Source organism: Sinocyclocheilus anshuiensis, unplaced genomic scaffold, assembly GCF_001515605.1.
Source record: "Sinocyclocheilus anshuiensis isolate Anshui unplaced genomic scaffold, SAMN03320099.WGS_v1.1 scaffold234, whole genome shotgun sequence".
Taxonomy (NCBI): domain Eukaryota; kingdom Metazoa; phylum Chordata; class Actinopteri; order Cypriniformes; family Cyprinidae; genus Sinocyclocheilus; species Sinocyclocheilus anshuiensis.
Genome location: NW_015544165.1, coordinates 731,868 through 751,993, shown reverse-complemented (window position 1 = coordinate 751,993; position 20,126 = coordinate 731,868). Strand labels below are relative to the sequence as shown.

At 37.5% G+C, this 20,126-nt stretch overlaps 1 protein-coding gene across 1 annotated transcript in view; it reads right to left on the bottom strand.

The window, feature by feature from the left end:
• LOC107695777 (kinesin-like protein KIF1B) overlaps nucleotides 1–20,126 on the bottom strand; it is an 84,145-nt gene that overhangs the window by 9,028 nt on the left and 54,991 nt on the right. The window contains exons 23-37 of the mRNA XM_016495818.1: nucleotides 11,811–11,913; nucleotides 11,268–11,416; nucleotides 10,435–10,613; nucleotides 10,008–10,148; nucleotides 9,051–9,302; nucleotides 6,793–6,911; nucleotides 6,603–6,688; nucleotides 6,157–6,286; nucleotides 5,284–5,428; nucleotides 5,051–5,141; nucleotides 4,735–4,853; nucleotides 3,793–3,848; nucleotides 906–1,014; nucleotides 629–695; nucleotides 77–161 (exon numbers count right to left, since the gene is read on the bottom strand). Coding sequence (XP_016351304.1) covers nucleotides 77–161; nucleotides 629–695; nucleotides 906–1,014; nucleotides 3,793–3,848; nucleotides 4,735–4,853; nucleotides 5,051–5,141; nucleotides 5,284–5,428; nucleotides 6,157–6,286; nucleotides 6,603–6,688; nucleotides 6,793–6,911; nucleotides 9,051–9,302; nucleotides 10,008–10,148; nucleotides 10,435–10,613; nucleotides 11,268–11,416; nucleotides 11,811–11,913 — 1,831 coding nt within the window. The remainder of the gene's footprint in view (nucleotides 1–76; nucleotides 162–628; nucleotides 696–905; nucleotides 1,015–3,792; nucleotides 3,849–4,734; nucleotides 4,854–5,050; nucleotides 5,142–5,283; nucleotides 5,429–6,156; nucleotides 6,287–6,602; nucleotides 6,689–6,792; nucleotides 6,912–9,050; nucleotides 9,303–10,007; nucleotides 10,149–10,434; nucleotides 10,614–11,267; nucleotides 11,417–11,810; nucleotides 11,914–20,126) is intronic.

Below are 20,126 nucleotides of genomic sequence, written 5' to 3'. Positions count from 1 at the left end.
GTCAATAGAGCAATCCAGCTGTGCTAACAGCAATTATTTCTTCCATTTAGGATTTTAGGACAAAATTTGTACTGACCAACCACCAGCTCTCTGACATCTTTCCAATGCAGCTCACTGCCCTTCTCGTGGATCAGAGTGACTGTTATTCTACGCTGAATGCCCTGAAAACACACGCAATACAGGCTACTAAAAGCAATCTCAATTTGAATCATTTATATGTCCTTGACTAAGGACAGTGAACATGATCTTTAAGCTAAACTACAGCTTTACAGACTGCAACTGCAGAGAGAATTCAATATTAATAGAACAGGGAGACAGAACAACATGATGTACATTGCAATGCAAAGATCTATGAAAATTTAATGCAATGATAACAGAATTTAATATTCAGTTATAATCACTATAATGCTATTCAATATGTTATGCGTTCACTGTGTTTTTATAAATTCCTAAAATTTTCTGGTCAATTGTTTTTGCATTTTTTTTAATGTTTCCAGTACATCATATTTCATATATAAATATAATAAGGTAATGTTAATAATATCAAAAGAAGAATTGTAGCCATATCATTTTAAGAGCAAATATTTATACTCCTATTAGTTAAAGCATAAATAGAAAGAATAAATACCTGGTGCAATAGGTATGTGCCATGACAGGGAAGACCTCCTGAGTGATCTACTACTGCTGGGATATAACTACAATAAACAACACAATTCATATAATCACAAACACATTTTATAACAACATATTTATATGAAATACTAAATGTATAATTTGAAATATAATATACGTAATAAATGTATAATTTCTCTTCAAATGTTGATTATTGCCTGAGGCATCAGAGTAAAACCATTTTAACCAAAAAATATTGGGCCTGCATGTAGATATAAATATGGTTCACTTACTCTCCAGTGGGCTCCAGTTCACTGATCTCGAACCAGGCCAGCAGGTCATACTTGCTCACACACTGACCCAGGTTAGACTTGCTGATGGTGTTCAGTTTGGTGGCTGGCACTGCAAGGAAAGTAGAATATTAACAGGGCGGGAATATGATGAACCATATGACTGATGTATTTAAAATCAGCCTAATTTCTTTACTAAAAAGGCCAGGTTCTATTAATCCATAAAAAAAATGCTGAACATGACAGATAAGCAATATGAGCATGAGTCAGGTAATGTGAAGAAACACAAAGCATCAGCTTACAGGACGGTCATTATGTAGACTTTGGAAAATCGGCCACAAGAAATTCTACACTACATCGGGAAAATCAATACAGCCTGATTTGCTCCTAAAACTGCAGCTGAGGGGCGGCACTCAATTTCCTGCAGCCGTCTGCTGTATTTCTACAGTATTGACGAAATGGGAGACAGTGGCGCTGGGGGAAAGCTGCAAGAAACCTTATGCACAGAGACGGAAGAAAAACACTTGTGTTAGCAGTACAGTTTCAAAGCATCACAAAAGGAAACACCAAGCAGCTGTCGTAGCAGTCTAGATCAACCAGGGAGGGAAAATAAGGGAGAGTGACACTTAAAAACACAGCAACTCAAGGAAAAGCCTTTATAGCTTTATATCTTCAGGATCAGGAATATCTACATTTCAAAGAACGTCCACTGGGATTCTGTCATCAGGTGGGGATGAAGGGCGACACTAGTCACAGTACATTAAAGCACAGCACAGAGCCAATCACTATCGATCTTAACTACTCTGCGCCTTTGAGGCTCTGTACCAACCGTCATGTTTGGGCACTCTAAGAACGGGGCTGTTGGGTACAGGGAGAAAGGGGAAGTGGGACAGCTCATCTGCCCCTTCCTCCAGGCTGGCGACGGCCGTGGAGGCCAGTGCATTGGCGTGCTCTGAGAGTGTGTCCAACACCTGGCCGTGCATGTACCCGGTCATAAGGTACCTGATCAACTCGATCTTACGTGTATGGTCTGGGTGGGTGACACCAGGTTAGAGTGGTGAGGACGAGGATTGAAATGAAAAAGACAAAGATGGTGTTAAATGTATGCGAGAAATGGAAAAGATGAAGTATGCAGTTGCCCCAAAAACTATTTGTGCACTTAAAAATGTATGAATCTCTTTGCATTATAACAAAATGTTATATATCAAAGTGGCATTTATTTTGAAGATAAGATATAAAAATATGGACTACCGTTTAACAACTTAGGGTTAGTAAGATTTTTTTTCTTTCTGAAAGAAATTAATATTTTTATTTGATCATTAATCTGATTAAAAGTGACAGTAAATTATATATGAAATAAATGCTACTTTTGAATTTTCTATTTATCAGAGAATCCTAAAAAAGTATCAGTGTTTTTACAAAAATATTATGTAACACAACAAATGTTTCTTGAGCAACAAATCAGCATATTAGAATGATTTCTGAAGGATCATGAGACATTGGAGACTGGAGTAATGGAGAAAATTCAGTTTTGCTGTCACAAGAATAAATTACATTTTGAAATATATTAAAACAGAAAACAGTTGTTTAAATCATAATAATATTTCACAATATTACTTTATTTTTGATCAAATAAATGCAGTCTTGATGAGACTTAAAGGGTTAGTTCACCCAAAAATGAAAATTCTGTCATTAATTACTCACCCTCAGTAATTACTCAGCTCTCAGATTCCATCAAAAATATCTTAATTTGTGTTCCGAAGATGAACGAAGGTCTTACGGGTTTGAAACGACATGAGGGTGAGTAATTAATGACAGAATTTTCATTTTTGGGTGAACTATCCCTTTAAGACATTTAATATATATATTATTATATATAATATAATAATCAAAGAAAAAAAAATCGTACCAACCCCAAACTTTTAAACAGTAACGCACTATATACAATAAACATAATAAATACATATTTACTATTAAAGCAAATAAATAATATTATATATTATTATATGTAAATATTCTATATTTACATCAAATATAAAGAAATTGTAAATATAATGTTCAAAATGCTAGTAAAAATTGACACTTTCTGGTTGTCAAATGCCAATTGGACTGATATTTTGTTATCTTAAGCTATAAAATTCATACCTTTTTAGGTGATTTAAGTGGCCAAAACTGTCCAAGTATTTTTTTGGGCCACTGTATGAGAAAGTTTTTTTTTTAATTATTATTTAAATTCCGGAGTGGCACTTGGAGACTCAAACCACTTTTAACACAGCTCTCTGAATGAGATTTTATACGACAGGGTTTTTTACAATTTTTTTAACAGGTGTTTTTTTTACACTCCGCATCTACAATATATAAATCACAAAGAGCTCTACAGCTTTTCCAATTATCTCCAACTGAGCTGTAGCACCTCTAGATTCATATTGCGATATAAAAGACTGACAGCTCGGGGTGAAGATCAATACACCGTCAGGACTGATGACACTTCAAGGCTACAGCCTCCGTTTTATTTTTGTTCCCTATCAAAAAAACAACAGTCTGGACCGGAACGGCTGACAGCTGCGTCTTTCAAACTGACTTGCTGCATAAATTAGGTCCGGAGCCCTTTTGAGAGGAGATAACCATATCGAACGAAAGAGTTACAGATTACAGCATTGTGAACTGCGAGGTAGTTCCTTGTATAATGAATGATGTAATGAATTACACGAATAATTAGAAGGGAGATAGAGGAGCATACAAGCTCCGGGCGAGGATTATTCAAGGAATCTGCTTTATTATTACTTAGGCAAATTTAAGACTCTTCAAGCTGACTTAATGAACATGTGATGTTCTTTATGAAGACTAATGGAGATGTCATTTTTGAGTTATATAGTAGTTGCCATCATACCTGGTTTAGACAAAGGCATAGGTGGGGTGTAGTACTTTCTGGAAGGCTGAGAAGGGCTACAAGAGAAGCAGAAAATGAATCAGAAATGTAAAAAAAAAAATATATATATATTAATACTAATCAACCTGTATGCTGATTTAATCAATCCACCAAGGGCATAACCACAAAGTCAGGATTATGAGAACATTTATTTCCTGCTATATTCATACTATATTTTTTACAACAATTAAGATACGCTGTAGAACAACTATACAATATATTTGTTTCAGTTACTTATTTAAATACAAAACAAGCTCCATCAACATGTCGATAACAGAGGGAAATAATATTGACTTGGTTTGTTCCAATAAAAAAGAAATAAGTAAATGTGTTGATAGAACTTACATTGGACATTTAACATTTTAAAAGCTTTCCTGTCATTCCTTTATTTCATTTTATTTATTTTTTTTATGCCATATCAGCATCAATGGCTATTTTCCTGTCAAAACTGAATAAGTTAAAGTACAATGTAATGTTGTTATTGTTAACTAGGCAATCTATTAATCGATTTATAATTGAAATAAATTAATATATAAATATTAGATGAAAAACTTAAACTTGAAAGACTTAAACGAAAATTAGAAATGTTGCAACTAACCTAAATAAATTAGTTTAGGTTGAAGTACTAAAATCACTTAAACCAAGACTGAAACAAAAATAAACATTACAGCACTGTAAAAAACTATAAAAGATAAAATGTTTAATTTTCATATTTGACAACTGTAAAATTTTATAACATCAGTCACTGACAAATACCTTTGACAAATTTGAATACTAGAGAAAAGTCAGCCTTAATGTGGTTATGGCCCTGAAATGTAAATGGCCCTCAAAATATTGAATGATTTCAAGCTAAACATATGATTATGTTTATCAAATGTGTGATACTGGACAACAGGTTGTTACCTGACTACTTCCTGTCCATAGATGTGCAGTGGGTGCTGTTGGTAATGGCCAAACACTTCAAACACAACTGGCTTTGTCTTTATGTACTCAATAAAGGACTCCGTCACCTCCACTGAGATCTGGATGTGAAAACCGGATAAATAAGTTGACAACACATGCGTATTTGCCTGACAATGTGTAATAATGAGGCATAATTCTGCATACGCAGTTAGCCTGATAAAATACTTAAATGAGAGCAACTCTGGATCGGTTATGCCACCATAATGTTCAATTTCCTCCTTAAAAGCTTGTTTCTCTCACTGCTTTCAACACTTACATTCTGTACGTGGTAAAAGCCCAGCGGGGCACCTTTGCCTGTGTTCTTCAGGGGCTCTGTGCTGAACGCCTCATCGTGACGATGGAGGAAACTGTTGGCAGCATGAGACAGGATTACTGAGAGAAGCGTGACTGTGCGATTGCGTGATTTATGTGGAGGTGTGCGTGTGCTCTGTCTGAATAAAGACCAATGAGACAAGAACGAAGGGTTGCCATAGAGACAGACTGACTCACTTGAATTGGCAGAAGATGTCTGCATACTCGGGCGGGATGCTGCTCGCCTGCAGAACGGTGACGCGGAAAGTGAAAATACTGCCCACTTCCAGATGCTCTGCCAAACTGTCACCCAGTTTGGTGTCCACGTTCCCAAGCTTTAAGTCTTTTAGACACAAAACACATTCATTAATATCAGATTTTGTTAATGGATCTCTAAACAGTTCATGTGAAATTGTTGATTTTATTGTTGATGCTGGCTGATTTTCTTGGGCATTCCTTGCATTTTGTTCTTGGCAAAACCTATTTCCACTGTGTAGAACCATCTAATGCTATAACAATTCTATATTATAAAAAAAAAAAATACACTCAATCTATATGAAATCATTGATCTCTGCTAAATGCATAAATGTTAATCTTGTTTTTCTTGGTCAACAATTCTCTATTTTTTTCCTACTGTGTAGAATCATCTAATTCTATAAAAAAAATCTATATAAATAATCTAAATCAAGCATTTTATTTTATATGACAATTTTATATAGAACCTAATGCAGTTACATTTATTTTTATATTACGCTTTTTATCACCACTATTAGAGGGTGTTAAATGCAGGCAAACTGGAACAGGTTGATAGTTACTTTATATTATTTGATGTTTTAATAACAGAGACACCATAAATCTGTTTCCATGGTCTTCTTTTATTGACCTGTTAAAACCTGCTAGAAGAATCAGTTTGGTCCCAAAGCTTTCAGGTCACTGAGGCAGTGTAAATCAAAAGCGACATAGCAAAACACAACAGCATCGTCTGGATGTGTAAGCATTTATTTTCACTCGGACGGAGCGGTTTTGTTCAGAGCTCAGAGGCTGCCAGCTGGCCTGTGCATCTACACTCACCCATGTCATTTATTCTGTTCATCTCCTCTGAAGGGGTGATGACCTCCGAACTCTGACCTTGACCTTCCACAATACGCAGCTCTTCCAAAGAGAGGCCAGAGCGGGTCATGACCACAGAGGAGAAATCACTCTGGATGGTGTAAGAGAGAGGAAGAAATAAAGAAAGGAAATAAAAAGATAAAGGCAGCGATCACAAAAATGTCTCAACAACCGAAACCTTGAAGAAACTAGTACAAATGTCAAACCCGAGGCAAGATGTTTAAACTTCAAATGTTAACAATTTAGCTGGGTCGGTGTTTGGAATTAAAACTCTTTTATCAGATGAGATGAATAGTTTTTGCGAGATGGATAGATGGATGGATGGATGGATGGATATGGATGGATGGATGGATGGATGGATAGATAGATAGATAGAGGGGGGGGAGGCTTGCTGGACTGACTCATACCTTTTTAAAGTACTCATTGTCAAAAGAAATTTTAGCAGTGCCCGACTGACGCACACCAGATCCATAATCAGGAGCCTCTTCATCGGCTACAAAAACACAAATACCAAAGAATTAGGACACAAGTATCAACTGTGCTTAATTAAATCTGAGCCAAGCCTTAATTCATTCATTAATATAGGGCAGCGCTCACCAGCGATGGCTTGGACCCCCACTCGCAAGAATCCTCGAACTTCTCCCTTCTCTGTTACTATAGCGACACGGTGCACCAGAGGCACAGGATACAGCAGGTTACTCAGGTACACGAAGGCTCTGGAGGAAAAAGAATGGCAATTATAGTACTGCCCTGAGAGTCATCGCCGCCTGACAGTCTCATGCACCATATGTACCATATGTAATAGTATGGAGAGTACAAGAGATGTTTAAAAACAGCCTAGCAGTGTTACACACAGTCCCTTCCTTTCACTGCAGGGCCACGGGCTCATCTCCATAACCCTGATTAACACCATCAGAGAATAATGGATATGATGTGTTAAGACACTTTCACTGAGCTGACGCAAACAAAACATGGCACTAAATAACAATAGACAGAAAACAAATTTGTCAACCTTGAAACTGAATGCCAAAGAAAAAAAAGGGCAACCAAATAACTCATGTAAAAAATGTATTGGTTTGTTGCGAGAGAGACTGTATTAGAATATTTGATGTTTTCAGAGGCTAGGGGGCACACATAGTCTGAATTTCAGGAGCTGTTTGCCGTCAAAGAGCTCCTCCTCCCCCTGTAGGCAGCCTCAAGGCCAAGATGGAGGAGAGCTATCACTGTAGCGCATCGGTGAAGTCACAATGACGCAGGTCCATTTACGCCTCTGCATCGATCCAGACTATGTTGCCTCTCTCCTCCTCTATCCTTCTCTCTTGTATAGCTGACTGATAAATAACAGCTCTTAAGTACACCGAATGAAAATTCATATTAAAAGGAAAAAAAAGAACAGACAAAATTAAATAAAGACATTAAACAAATGAACACAATTTAATATTTTCATATACAAGCACAATAAATGAATAAGTTAATAAAAATAAAGAAACTGGGGTAAATCAAAGTTAATGTGTTAACAGATGGGATTAACACAACGTATTGCAACAATCATATTTTTTTAAAGAACCCTTAGCTTCGACATCATCAAGGTTTACATTTTTGTCTGACTTCTAAAAACTGATCTGAGCATTCCTTGTGTTCAAGTGTCTGTGTCTTAGACATACATTCACAATAGACCCTTAGCAGAGAATTTGATTCTCAGTCAATGGAGAAAGTCATTCTTTATGGGAGACGGGATGTTTAACAAAAGTCATTTGCATTCTTGTATGGTGAAATTTAATTACCATTGAGGCTAAGTGCAATATCACCCATAACTAAAACACTATCGTTCATAAAAATGTTAATGTGAACTCCAGCAGAGAACAAATGTGGCAGGCCGGTGGCTAAAACTCTGCATATGTAAGATTAAGTCCATTAAGTGCTGAGAACATGGTTATATTATTGAATTTTATTATTATTACATTTGCATTTCTTTCTTTGTATTAGATTTCTTGCCTAAAAAGGAACTGAATGCTAACCATAACACATTTTAATCGATTGACAGCCCGATTAAAATATCAAGGTTTACATTTTTGTCTGACTTCTAAAAACTGATCTGAGCATTCCTTGTGTTCAAGTGTCTGTGTCTTAGACATACATTCACAATAGACCCTTAGCAGAGAATTTGATTCTCAGTCAATGGAGAAAGTCATTCTTTATGGGAGACGGGATGTTTAACAAAAGTCATTTGCATTCTTGTATGGTGAAATTTAATTACCATTGAGGCTAAGTGCAATATCACCCATAACTAAAACACTATCGTTCATAAAAATGTTAATGTGAACTCCAGCAGAGAACAAATGTGGCAGGCCGGTGGCTAAAACTCTGCATATGTAAGATTAAGTCCATTAAGTGCTGAGAACATGGTTATATTATTGAATTTTATTATTACATTTGCATTTCTTTCTTTGTATTAGATTTCTTGCCTAAAAAGGAACTGAATGCTAACCATAACACATTTGAATCGATTGACAGCCCGATTAAAATAAATACAATGGATGAAAACAAACACAAATGTGTACTAATGTTTAGAGTACTAATGTTAAACCAAACCAGACAGATGGAGGTTAAATGTAGGCTGTGGAGAACTGGAGGAGGTATCTGTTATACCCGTGCAAGCCATTTCCTAGATCAGATCTGATCTCACATTACTAGAAAATGTATTCAGTTTATTTCATTTTCAATGGATCTATCTTTAAATCATTAACAGCTGCACACTGAGCCACACAACTGTCTCCATTTCTCTTTGTCATTCATTCTCTCTCTTTCCAGCCCTCATTTTTCAGGTTTCCCCCTGAGCAGTGGCCGCCACCAACCTGCCCACCAGGATGAACCACGGGGAACGGTCATAGAAGGGGTCCTGCCCATCGCTGAAGATGTCAGAGCCTTCCTCGGTCCCAGCATCTGAGCTGGTGTCGTCCACTAAAGCCTCGTCATCCATGAAGTCCTCCATCTCGCTCTGCCTTTCATCGGCCAGCTCAGTAATCTCAGAATCGGTGGTGGAGAAGGTGGGCGAGGGAGTGCGGTCGGCCAGACGCTCGTTCACACAGCCGTGAAAAATAGGTGAGCTAAAAAAAAGGTGCGTGGGTAGGATGCAGGCACAAGCAAGTGTTTACAGGATTATTTAAATTAGCCACATTTAAGGGCCATGACTTTAGACATAAAATAGAAAACAATACATAGCAGGTACATAATACAGACAATAATGAATTGCATCTTTTTTTTTTACTCTATTAAGGCAGTAAGTTTTTATATTTTAAAAAGACATCATAGAAACGGTTCTAATTTTGATCTTTGAAATAAAACATGGAAAAAAGATAAAAAAACAAAAATCCCCAAAATTTAAATAATAATGTGTATAATGTGCACAGAGGAACAAAAAAAACAATCTGCATATGAAATGAATGTTTAAAATAAAGACAAATGGATAAAAACATTGCATTAAAAAAATCTACATCAGCATACAGCAAAACACAAGCACAGAAAAATTTGGGAAAACAATGCAAAACAAATAAACAAAAACAAAAAATCATGTGAATAAAAAAGGTGATTTGAATATACAGAGAAAAATAACCGTGTAAATGATTAAACAAAGATGTCGTGAATGATTTATGGGCTCCCTCTGAGAGCAGCTCTTTACAAACGAATATAACAAATTCTCACAGAATTAAACCTAATTTCACAGTATTTAAAACCATAGGACATAATGATTTCTGTTTAACATGCTCAATCATTTCTCAAGTCATATGAACATGTTTAGGTGATTAGCATACCTCCCAACCAACTTGAACCAATGGAAGCGGTCATAGAACGGGTCACTGCCGGTCAAAGCACCCTCCCCATCCTCACTCGGATTGGACGAGGCCATCTCGCCTGCACGGTCGTACATCTCTCGCATCTGGTCCAGCCTCTGCCTGTAAGAACATGACAAGTCAAGTCACATTTCAGATCACACATCGCAAAATCAACGTTGAAACAAGTTTTGTGAGAAGCCATGCAAATTTTCTGTCATAAATGTCACCCTTAGAAACAATTACAGCTCACGAAAAGCACTTTAAACACCATTTAAAGTAAAAATAAAAATAACACATTTTAAATAGAGCTTTGGGATCTCTAAATGGATTGTTCCAAATAATAATTGCACAAAAAATAAGAGCAAAACTCTGTAGATCACAGTCTGGTTGGCAGGCTGAGGCTTACTTGAGCTTCTCCAGGGACCAATAGTGAGTGGCTCCGTTCTTCAAGTCCTGAACCTCCACAGCCACCACCGTTCGAGGGAAAGGCCTAGTGTCATGCTCTTTCTCTGGTTCTGGAGGCAGCAGCTCCGGGGGCAATGGAGAGTAGAGGGTGTCCGTGAGTAAGACAAACTGGAACTGGACCTACAAATAGATTATGTAAACGAGACATAAGGGCATAAACAAGGATGAATGATGTGAGCTGATCCAGACATTTTTGGAAACTGAAGTAATGTATCAAAGTTGAATACAGCAGAAGATTTCCACACTCTAATGAAAAACAAATTAAATATTTCCTCTTGCCCCAATCAAGCTATAAATACAAAGTAAGAGCGCATGATAAATCAGAATAGAAATGTTTCTATCTCAAGGCTCCACAGCAAGGGTTATACACATGTGAACTGAAAAAAGTGGCATAAACAAGTATAAGAGAAGCAAGTGACAGAAAAAGAACTGATGAAACTGTTCGTATGTGCTTTTTTTTTTACTTTAATGAGACAACTGTTGAAAGCTGACAGATGGGTAATGAGTAAAGCAACAGGGATCTGTCTGAGAATATGTAAATACAGCAGAACTTACTGGTAAACTGCCATCACAATGAAAAGCTCAGCCATACACTGTTTTACATCATGTTGTGGCACAGTGGCAGTAAAAAAAACTGACCTGTCTGTTTTAGAGGCCATTCACACATATATAAACATGCACAAGACCGTCCTTTTAAGCCTTTTTTCAGGGTTTCACACTGGGTGAAGTTAAAAACAGTTCAATGTTTAGATGCCTGACAAATGTTTGCTGTACCTTTTTCTTGAGCTCCACACTAATGGCATTGGCTTCTTTGAGGTATACAGCATTGCCCCACAGCTGGTCTCTGAGGGAGGTGAACTGGTGGTATCTCCACTTCCTGAAAGCCCACTGGGCCAGCTCATACTCATGTTGGGTCCAGGGCACTGCAACAATACAGGAACAACAGTCAAACATGGCACGGCAGTGATATACTGTAGATGGTTGTGATTTTGCCAAGCAGGATGTTCTTATAGTTCCTAGAACAACATTCAATCAAACAGACTCTAGGGTCTGAGAGGTGTAGAGGCTTATCGGCCTATTATCTATGTTCCTCTGATTGTTGGGGTAGTTTTGGTTGGGTTGAGGTTATGGATAGGGTTAGGACAGGAATGTGATTCAAACAATGTTGATTTAGGAACATGTCCTACATGTCCCAGTACACTGCACATAAAAAATCTTTAGAAATATGGTTCATTTCATGCCATAGGGTAGCTTAACAACCACAAATATTAGATTCTGATCCTGACCATTTTGATTTTAGCATTTAAAATACACTACCTTCATCCTCCTCCTCTTCTTCTTCCTCTTCATCTGGGGTCTCTGCAGCCAGTGAGCGAGTCTCCACCTGTTTCTGCAGCTCTTGCAGTTTACTCTCATATACCTTTGAGAAGGTTTGATTAAGAGAGACGACACGATCATATCAGCACGATAAACACTCACTGAACCTTAGAGATAAAGCTTCAGAAGGATGGTTACACTGTAGCTTTAGTAATGGTGTGCCATTTGGCTAGTTCAAGATGACAGAATAATAATTATACTTCTTAAATTACTTTTTTAATGACTTAGACTGAAGTTAAACTAAACAGCACTAATTTTGCACACAGAACTAGACAATAAAGATAATGTTGCTATGCAGCTTCTAGGGTTGCTAGGGCATTGTGAGGTGGCTCAAGCAGAAAAAGCTCACCTCCAAGTCTCTTGTCCCTATTGTTGCAAATCCATCCTTACATAAGTCTATGTGATTGCATAACACAAAAGCTGCAGGATGAGCTACATGCTGAAGTTCAATACTTTAGATTTGAGCAAACCCATAACTTTTATGTGATTAATAGTGAACACTTAAAGTACTTTTAATTTCAGTGTTCTGTCATGGGGAGAACACACTTCTGATAATATCCAAGACATGAAACCCTTCCTGCACCCCTCCAGCATTTAAAAAAAATAAAAAATAAAAACAAAAATAAAATAAAGGTATGTTCTCTACTGCCGCATCTACTGAAACTGTAGTAACAATTTTCAAGGTGCCAAGACATCCAGACATTTCACTACATTACATTACATTTATAATACATTGAAATAGTAATGAAAAGTTTCAGATAGAACAGACAAAACAGTTATTTTTTTGTGGTCATATGTAATATTTTCCTGACATTTAAACACAATTCAGTTGTCCCACATAGTTTTATAACAAATGAGAATGTTCTGTCTGTAAATGCAATGTCAAAACAACTGTAAACCCACTTATACAAGATGGATAATACAAGTGCTCTGGATTTGAAGTCAAACTCCTTTTATATTTAACTTCAAACTTATACCACAACACTGACTAATGGCTGACTGCTGTCATACCTCCTAAGAGCTGTAATATGATGAAATGATCATGCTACTAATTTACTAATACACATTTTAAAATTCTTTAAATGTGATTGCTATTAAGTATATGCTATTAAGTATATGCTATTAAGTATATATATATATATGGACAATATTTGGCCGCGATACAACTATTTAAAAATCTGGAATCTTTGAGTTTGATATCTTAAATCTGGTTTGAGTCTCGGTACCGGCAGGGATTGTAGGTGGGGGGAGTGAATGACCAGCGCACTCTTCCCCCTTCAATACCACGACTGAGGTGAGACGCTTGAGCAAGACACCAAACCCCCAACTGCTGTGTGTTTGTGTTCATTACTCACTGCTGTGTGTGTGCACTTGGATGGGTTAAATGTAGAGCACAAATTCTGAGTATGGGACACCATACTTGGCTACACGTCACGTCATGTCACATCACTTTCACGTTTTTTCACTTTCAAACTTGTCCATTTTATTTCAGTCATTGTTGAAATTTTGATATATTCAGCACAGTTCAATGTAATAGCAATATTAGTAAACCATCAACACATCTTTGAGCATTAAAGATCATATGTTGCACAAAAACGCCCCCCTAAACAACACATTATAATACAGGGCCTTTTGGAGGCACTTGATATCATCATTGCATATAGATAAATACTGAACAGACAAGTTCCCTTTAAAAAGGGTAAAAATACATTGTTCGTTTGACTTTATACATTTCCTTAGCTCCTCTTGTGGTAGTTAAGAGTAGCTGGCAGCACCGTGCATTAATGTTAGCATAACATTCTTTATTGGAGCAGGGAAATGGCATGTCTAGATAACAGTTCAAAATAAAGATTATCGAGGAGTGACTTACTTCACCTTTCAGTGCTGCACAGAAATGAAAGTATGTGTACAGATTTTCAAAAAATAATGACCTGTCAACATTTGGGTCCCAAAATACGGGTTGGGGCGGGGCAAAAGTATTATTATATTATTATTATTATATTAATTTATTATATTAATTTAAACAATTATTATCAAACAATAACTTAAACTGTCGTGTATATCAAACTGCGTGTTTTCTGCGTAAAAATAAGGGTCATTTTTGGCTTTGGACTAAACCAAAAAGCAGAAGGGCTTATTTGAAAAATGCAAATTCATTCTCTTCATTCTTTCGCTTTACACCAGGAATATAGCCATTTCCCTGGTATAAAGTAATCACATTACTGTTCTGATTACTTTATTTCAAAAGTAATTAGTAATTAGTTACATTACTAGTTACGTAACTTTTTTCTCCATGAAATTTATGAAATCCCAGCATACACACTACCTATAAATATTTGTTATTAAAGCATCAACATTCACAAAACACTTATTTTTAACTAAAGCAAGCGGCTGCTGCGTGCATGAAAAAAAGTTAATACTACAGTCAAGAACTAAAGGGTGTCTTTCTCAAAACTCATATTTCCCAATACTTTATTGCAAAAAAAAAAGCTTATTTTATGAATCAAGGTTCAAGAACACTGTTCTGAGATCTTCTTGTAGTTTGGACACCTTTAACAAACACACTTATTGCTAGCCTTTTTACCCATATGCATAACTAGCATGGGTTGAGGATCAAATTGTTGATGCAAGGTGCTAATGTGATATTTTCCAGGCAGATCATTGCAATTTGAATCTACAAATGACAACAAGAACATTCAATTGCTTAAAACAAGTGTCACATAACAGTTTGACTTGATAGGGACAAGCTGTCCAATGCTGTGATGAGTCTGTGATGTGTGATTTGTAGTGTCAACTAGTTATGTACATGAACCTATGCCCTGCTTCCAATGTCACACTGTGGTTTCTCGACTGCCCTTCAAATTGGGGGAAGACATTTGCCTACGCATACGGGGTGGCGTGTAAAAATTGTTGTGGTGGCTCGGCTGCTGATTGGGTGGGTACTGCTGGTACTTGTTGATGGCATCAGTATTGTAATGGTAGAGCTGTTGAGTTGGATGCTGTTGTTGTGGATAATGATGCTGGTTTTGGTTGTAGCGTGGCTGGTAAAAGGCCTGTTGGGGATGAGGGGGCTTCCTGTTCCCAGAATTGAGGGACTCTGTAGAGTCAGAGGCTCGCTGACTGCTGTTGAAGGAGTTACTTCGGCCTCGTTCATGGAGTTTGTGGCTTTGATTGTGTCTATGGCCCTGCTCTAAATCTTTGCTTCTACGCTGACCCATGGGACTAGGAAGAGTAGGGTATGTGTGGACGATGGGCACCACTTGTTCTCTGGGCTCTGCAGCCTCCCCTTTGCAGTCTTCCTCTTCCTGGACCGCTTCTTTGGGAACTTTCAACTCAATCACCTGTTCACCTGTGATGATGATATGAGTGCCAGGGGTCCAGGAGTTGCGATGTTTGGGGTTACTCTTGAAGGGGAAGCGCAGCTTGCGGTCTTCAGGTGGGATGAATCGGTGAGGTCCGTTTTGCCTCCGGAGCTGCTTGGAAATCTCCTGTTGCTGGAGGTTCTTGAGGCGTACTTGCTCTTGTTGCATCCACCGCATATGTCCACGTCGGAACGCAGAATCATCATCCATCATCTTAGACGCCTGCTCGTCTGACTGTTCACCGTTGGGTTTCTCCTCAGGAGCTTTACCCTCACTGGAACTGCGGGCTCTCATGAGTGCACTGCGAGCGTTTTTCTCCTGGGACTCGTTGGAAATTAGTGGAATCACTTGCTCCATCTTCAACATCTTATTCCGGAGAGCTCTAATCTCTCCGTCCTTCGTGTTGTTCTGCTTTTTCACCTCTTGCAGGATGTCTTCCAGTTTGTCAATGTGCACTTTTAGGTCATCCATGTCAGTTATACCTCGCCCGTTGGTTATGACATCTTCGATTCGTTCATCACCAACCCCTACAGTGTCCCAGACGTCTCGAGCCACCGCTCTCCAAGAATCTCGTTCATTCGGGTCTTTCTTGTTGTAGGTGGCACAAAGCTCTTAATTTGCATAAAATGTAACAGTAAAAATGTCATTTGCATCTCCGACATGCGTTTTGAAACATTCAAGAATATAAAAGTTTGGCTATTAACCTTGCAGCATTTACTGGACATATCACCCGTGCATCTTGAATGCACAAATATGACTGAATTGAAGATTCAGAAACTCAAAATTCAAGTAATGGTTCAAGGTTCTCTCACTGGACAGTATGAAATGTTGCAGTGTAGTGGTTATGTATTCAATTCTTAGATCGATTCAGACTGTCAAGACCAGCAGCAAAACAAAGGTAAACTGAGGCAAATCAGTGTAAAGTACTTCGCAATTCCATGATGGCATCTCAAAAATATACTAAAGTTTAAAAAAAGTTAATACTACAGTCAAGAACTAAAGGGTGTCTTTCTCAAAACTCATATTTCCCAATACTTTATTGCAAAAAAAAAGCTTATTTTATGAATCAAGGTTCAAGAACACTGTTCTGAGATCTTCTTGTAGTTTGGATACCTTTAACAAACACACTTATTGCTAGCCTTTTTACCCATATGCATAACTAGCATGGGTTGAGGATCAAATTGTTGATGCAAGGTGCTAATGTGATATTTTCCAGGCAGATCATTGCAATTTGAATCTACAAATGACAACAAGAACATTCAATTGCTTAAAACAAGTGTCACATAACAGTTTGACTTGATAGGGACAAGCTGTCCAATGCTGTGATGAGTCTGTGATGTGTGATTTGTAGTGTCAACTAGTTATGTACATGAACCTATGCCCTGCTTCCAATGTCATCTTGCAGGATGTCTTCCAGTTTGTCAATGTGCACTTTTAGGTCATCCATGTCAGTTACACCTCGCCCGTTTGTTATGACATCTTCGATTCGTTCGTCCCCGACCCCTACAGTATCCCAGACATCTCGAGCCACAGCTCTCCAAGAATCGCGTTCATTCGGGTCTTTCTTGTTGTAGGTGGCACAAAGCTCTTTCATTTTTACTATGGCCAGAGCCTCAATCTCTTGACGGGTGTGATGGAAATCGTTCAGAGCCACCTCGTAGCAAATTTCTTTGACTGCCTGGATCTTCAGATCAGAGATAGTCACCCATTTGGAGTCCTTTGTAAGGCGACGACGCTGAGGGATCTGGTACATTTTGACAGGCTCCCGTCTTTTACCGCTGCTGGGTAAACCACACTTTTTGACTATGGTTTGGAGCTTGCTGGGAGGAAGTTTCTCCCGAAGTGAAGTGATGAGTCTCCAGCTCTCCTCGCACGACCTCTTATCAGAGTCGTCGCCACTATCAGAGTCTCCATCCTTGAGAGAACAAAACAGGAAACAAACCAAAGAGTGCGAAAAACAAAATGGGAAAATTAAAATGGGATATCGAAATCAAAAGGAATGCTTCTGTAAAGAATGGACAGTGTTGTGATATGCAAAATGATGAACAGCTAAATGAGATGATGCTTTGCTAAAATGAGATTATAATGAAAGCAGAAGCACTGGCGACTGGTTTGTTTACGATAAAAGTTAACCTTCAATTTATACATGTACATTTCTGAAGTATTTGTATTATTACTATAAACATCAGATACACAGGATTTCCTAATTACATATGTGAAACTTTTCTAGAGATTTTCTACAATTTTGGGGAATCAATACAACATTAAATGCAGAAAAATGTACAAATCGATCCATTAAGCTGAGAAAAAAAAATGTCAACCTGCTTGACAATTTCTAACTACCTGCAGGAAAAGACTGCAAGTCGACCACAGATATGAAAATTTTAGAGAGGATTATTTACTTGCAGATGCATTTGACAATACTCAAGTTTTCTAAACATGGTGATGCTGTTTTTTAGATTTACAGTGTGTAGATACAAATTCAAATCACAGTTATTCCCAAGTTGCATATCACTATAAAAAGTAAATGCAAGGCATGACTTTCATGATCATGAGAAAAATGTCAACAAAAAGGGGATTGATGTTGCTCGATCTACTGTTTTTGTTGCTGCGCTGGTTTCTTTTTTTGTCAAGTTTAAATTCATGACATCCTCTTCAATTAGAGCTCTTGAAAGTTGCACCCCAAACATGCTTCAGTGGCATGCAACAAAGCCTGATGAGTTTTGCTTCATTCCCCCACTTGAAGTCCTTGATAGAGAAGATTTGGTTTTAGAGTTTTTCTAGCTCTAGCAGTGGGTTAGACTCTTGCGTGTTTATTACAGGTCAGTACAGAGAAGAAAAAAAGAGACAGGACAGGCTCGAAGGAGGTTAAAAGCATCGATTTCATCCACTACAGTTAAAGAGGTTAGTTGAGAGAAAATGCAGTTTCTCATTTTCCAGGTCAAGTAAAACAAGGACAATGCAAAAAATCACAGTCAAATAACAAAGGAGACAGCTGGTGACCATGTAATCGTGGCTGTGTAATCAGTGCAGTGTGCGATATCTGTGTTGTTCTGTGTATGAGATTATATGAATGAGACCATCGGAGCATTGGAGAGCTTGTCATCATTAAGACCCCCAGCATGGATAGCTGTGTTATAGCATGCTCTCTGTGCCTGGCCAGACACAGATGTGTAGAACTCAAGGCTACAGATGTCAATGAGAAACCACATTGTCACTAGCCTTCATCAACTACAGCAGAAATCTTGGGTTATGGCAACAATGCATTGGAAATATCAGCAATTGCATTGAGAAAACCAACAAACTCAGATGAAACGACATCTATTTGGGTAAATCAAATGCTGACTCAAGCTTGACCAGCTTATCAACACTGCTCAGCAACAAATACTAAATGAGGTACTAAGTACCTTGTAAATTAATCTGTTAAACATGCTACAAACACAAATCATGCAAAAGCAGCATACAGAATAAACCAAAGAAAAGACCTCCAATTTAAATTAAAGACCCCATAAAAAATGGTGACGGCGTAGTTTGATGTCAACTCTACGATGTAAAAGACATCCAAATATAATGATTTTTGCAAAAGTAAGTACATTTAAATAAATATTTGCACAGACCCATATCGTATATGGTAACCTCTAAAGCAGAAAACTTTTATATCAAATAAAATATCATATACATTTTTTACTTTATCTCAAATTAAGTTGACGATGGACCTTTTTTGTCTACTCCCAAAATATTACAGATAAATATATAACCCTGAAGAATGATATTTAATTTAATTCAAATCTTTTTTTATATATATTCACATTAAAACATTTAATACATATTTTAAGTTAAATTACAGTTCTAAAACATACAATTGTCAAATCATTTATTTTCTCTCAAAAAAGCTCCCATTTTGATTTCATGGAGTCTTTAACTGGTACATGGCAAACCAATGCCTTACACAACAATGGATTTCATAAAAACACAGATACCATTTACCAATTATAAGCCGAATTGGTATTTTTCTGCTGATGCTGTTTTGCAAGGTTACATCTCAAATCTATGAGAGAGAAATAAAAATTTGAATAAGAAATTCTCGCTAATTCTTGCTGCATCAAACTGAATATGTATATCATTCCATATCAGCGATGGGCCATCTGCTATCTCAATCCAGACAGAGTGGATTCAGTTACCATGCAAAGAGGTTCAGCCATGCACTGGGAGAAGTGTTTCTCTCTCACACACATACAGACACACAAAAGTCTCAAGTTGTCAGAGCTAATAGTGCAGAATTAGTGCTGGTTGGACTTCAGGAGAGCAAGTAGAAAACTAGGGGCCCGTTTTACTCAGTTCATCAAATGGCACATCTCTCCCCTCAGTCTAAAGAAAGTTGTTAACAAAATTTGGAAGGACAATTAAGGTCTAACTGAAACGAAAGAACAGGTCCTCTTATAAACAACAGAAAAAACAAGAATTATCAAAGAGATTCAGCCTTACCAGTCTCTGTTGCTCAAGCAGCTGGTCCGCTTCTTCCTTCTCTTTTTTGTACAGGATCTCCATTTCTGTAAGCCTGATATAATACAGTGCGAGACCACTGCATCAAAAAGCTGCTCTTTCTTACGCTCACTGCATTTCCTTTCCGCAACATAATCCTAAAAATCCTTCTTACAATAATCCAGTTCATATTTGCTCACATTCCATACCAAGAGCTTAAACTTCACAAAATGTAGATTTTGTCTTCGGTAGCTGCTGGGTGGCCCCAGCTATGGTTGGCTATCCAACCCTAAACTATGTATTAACTGGAATCCACACTTCCTTTGAAAGAATTTTGCGAGTTTGAATACAAGTTAAGCTCTACCGACAGCATATATATAGTATTATGTCAATTACCACAGAAAATAATTGA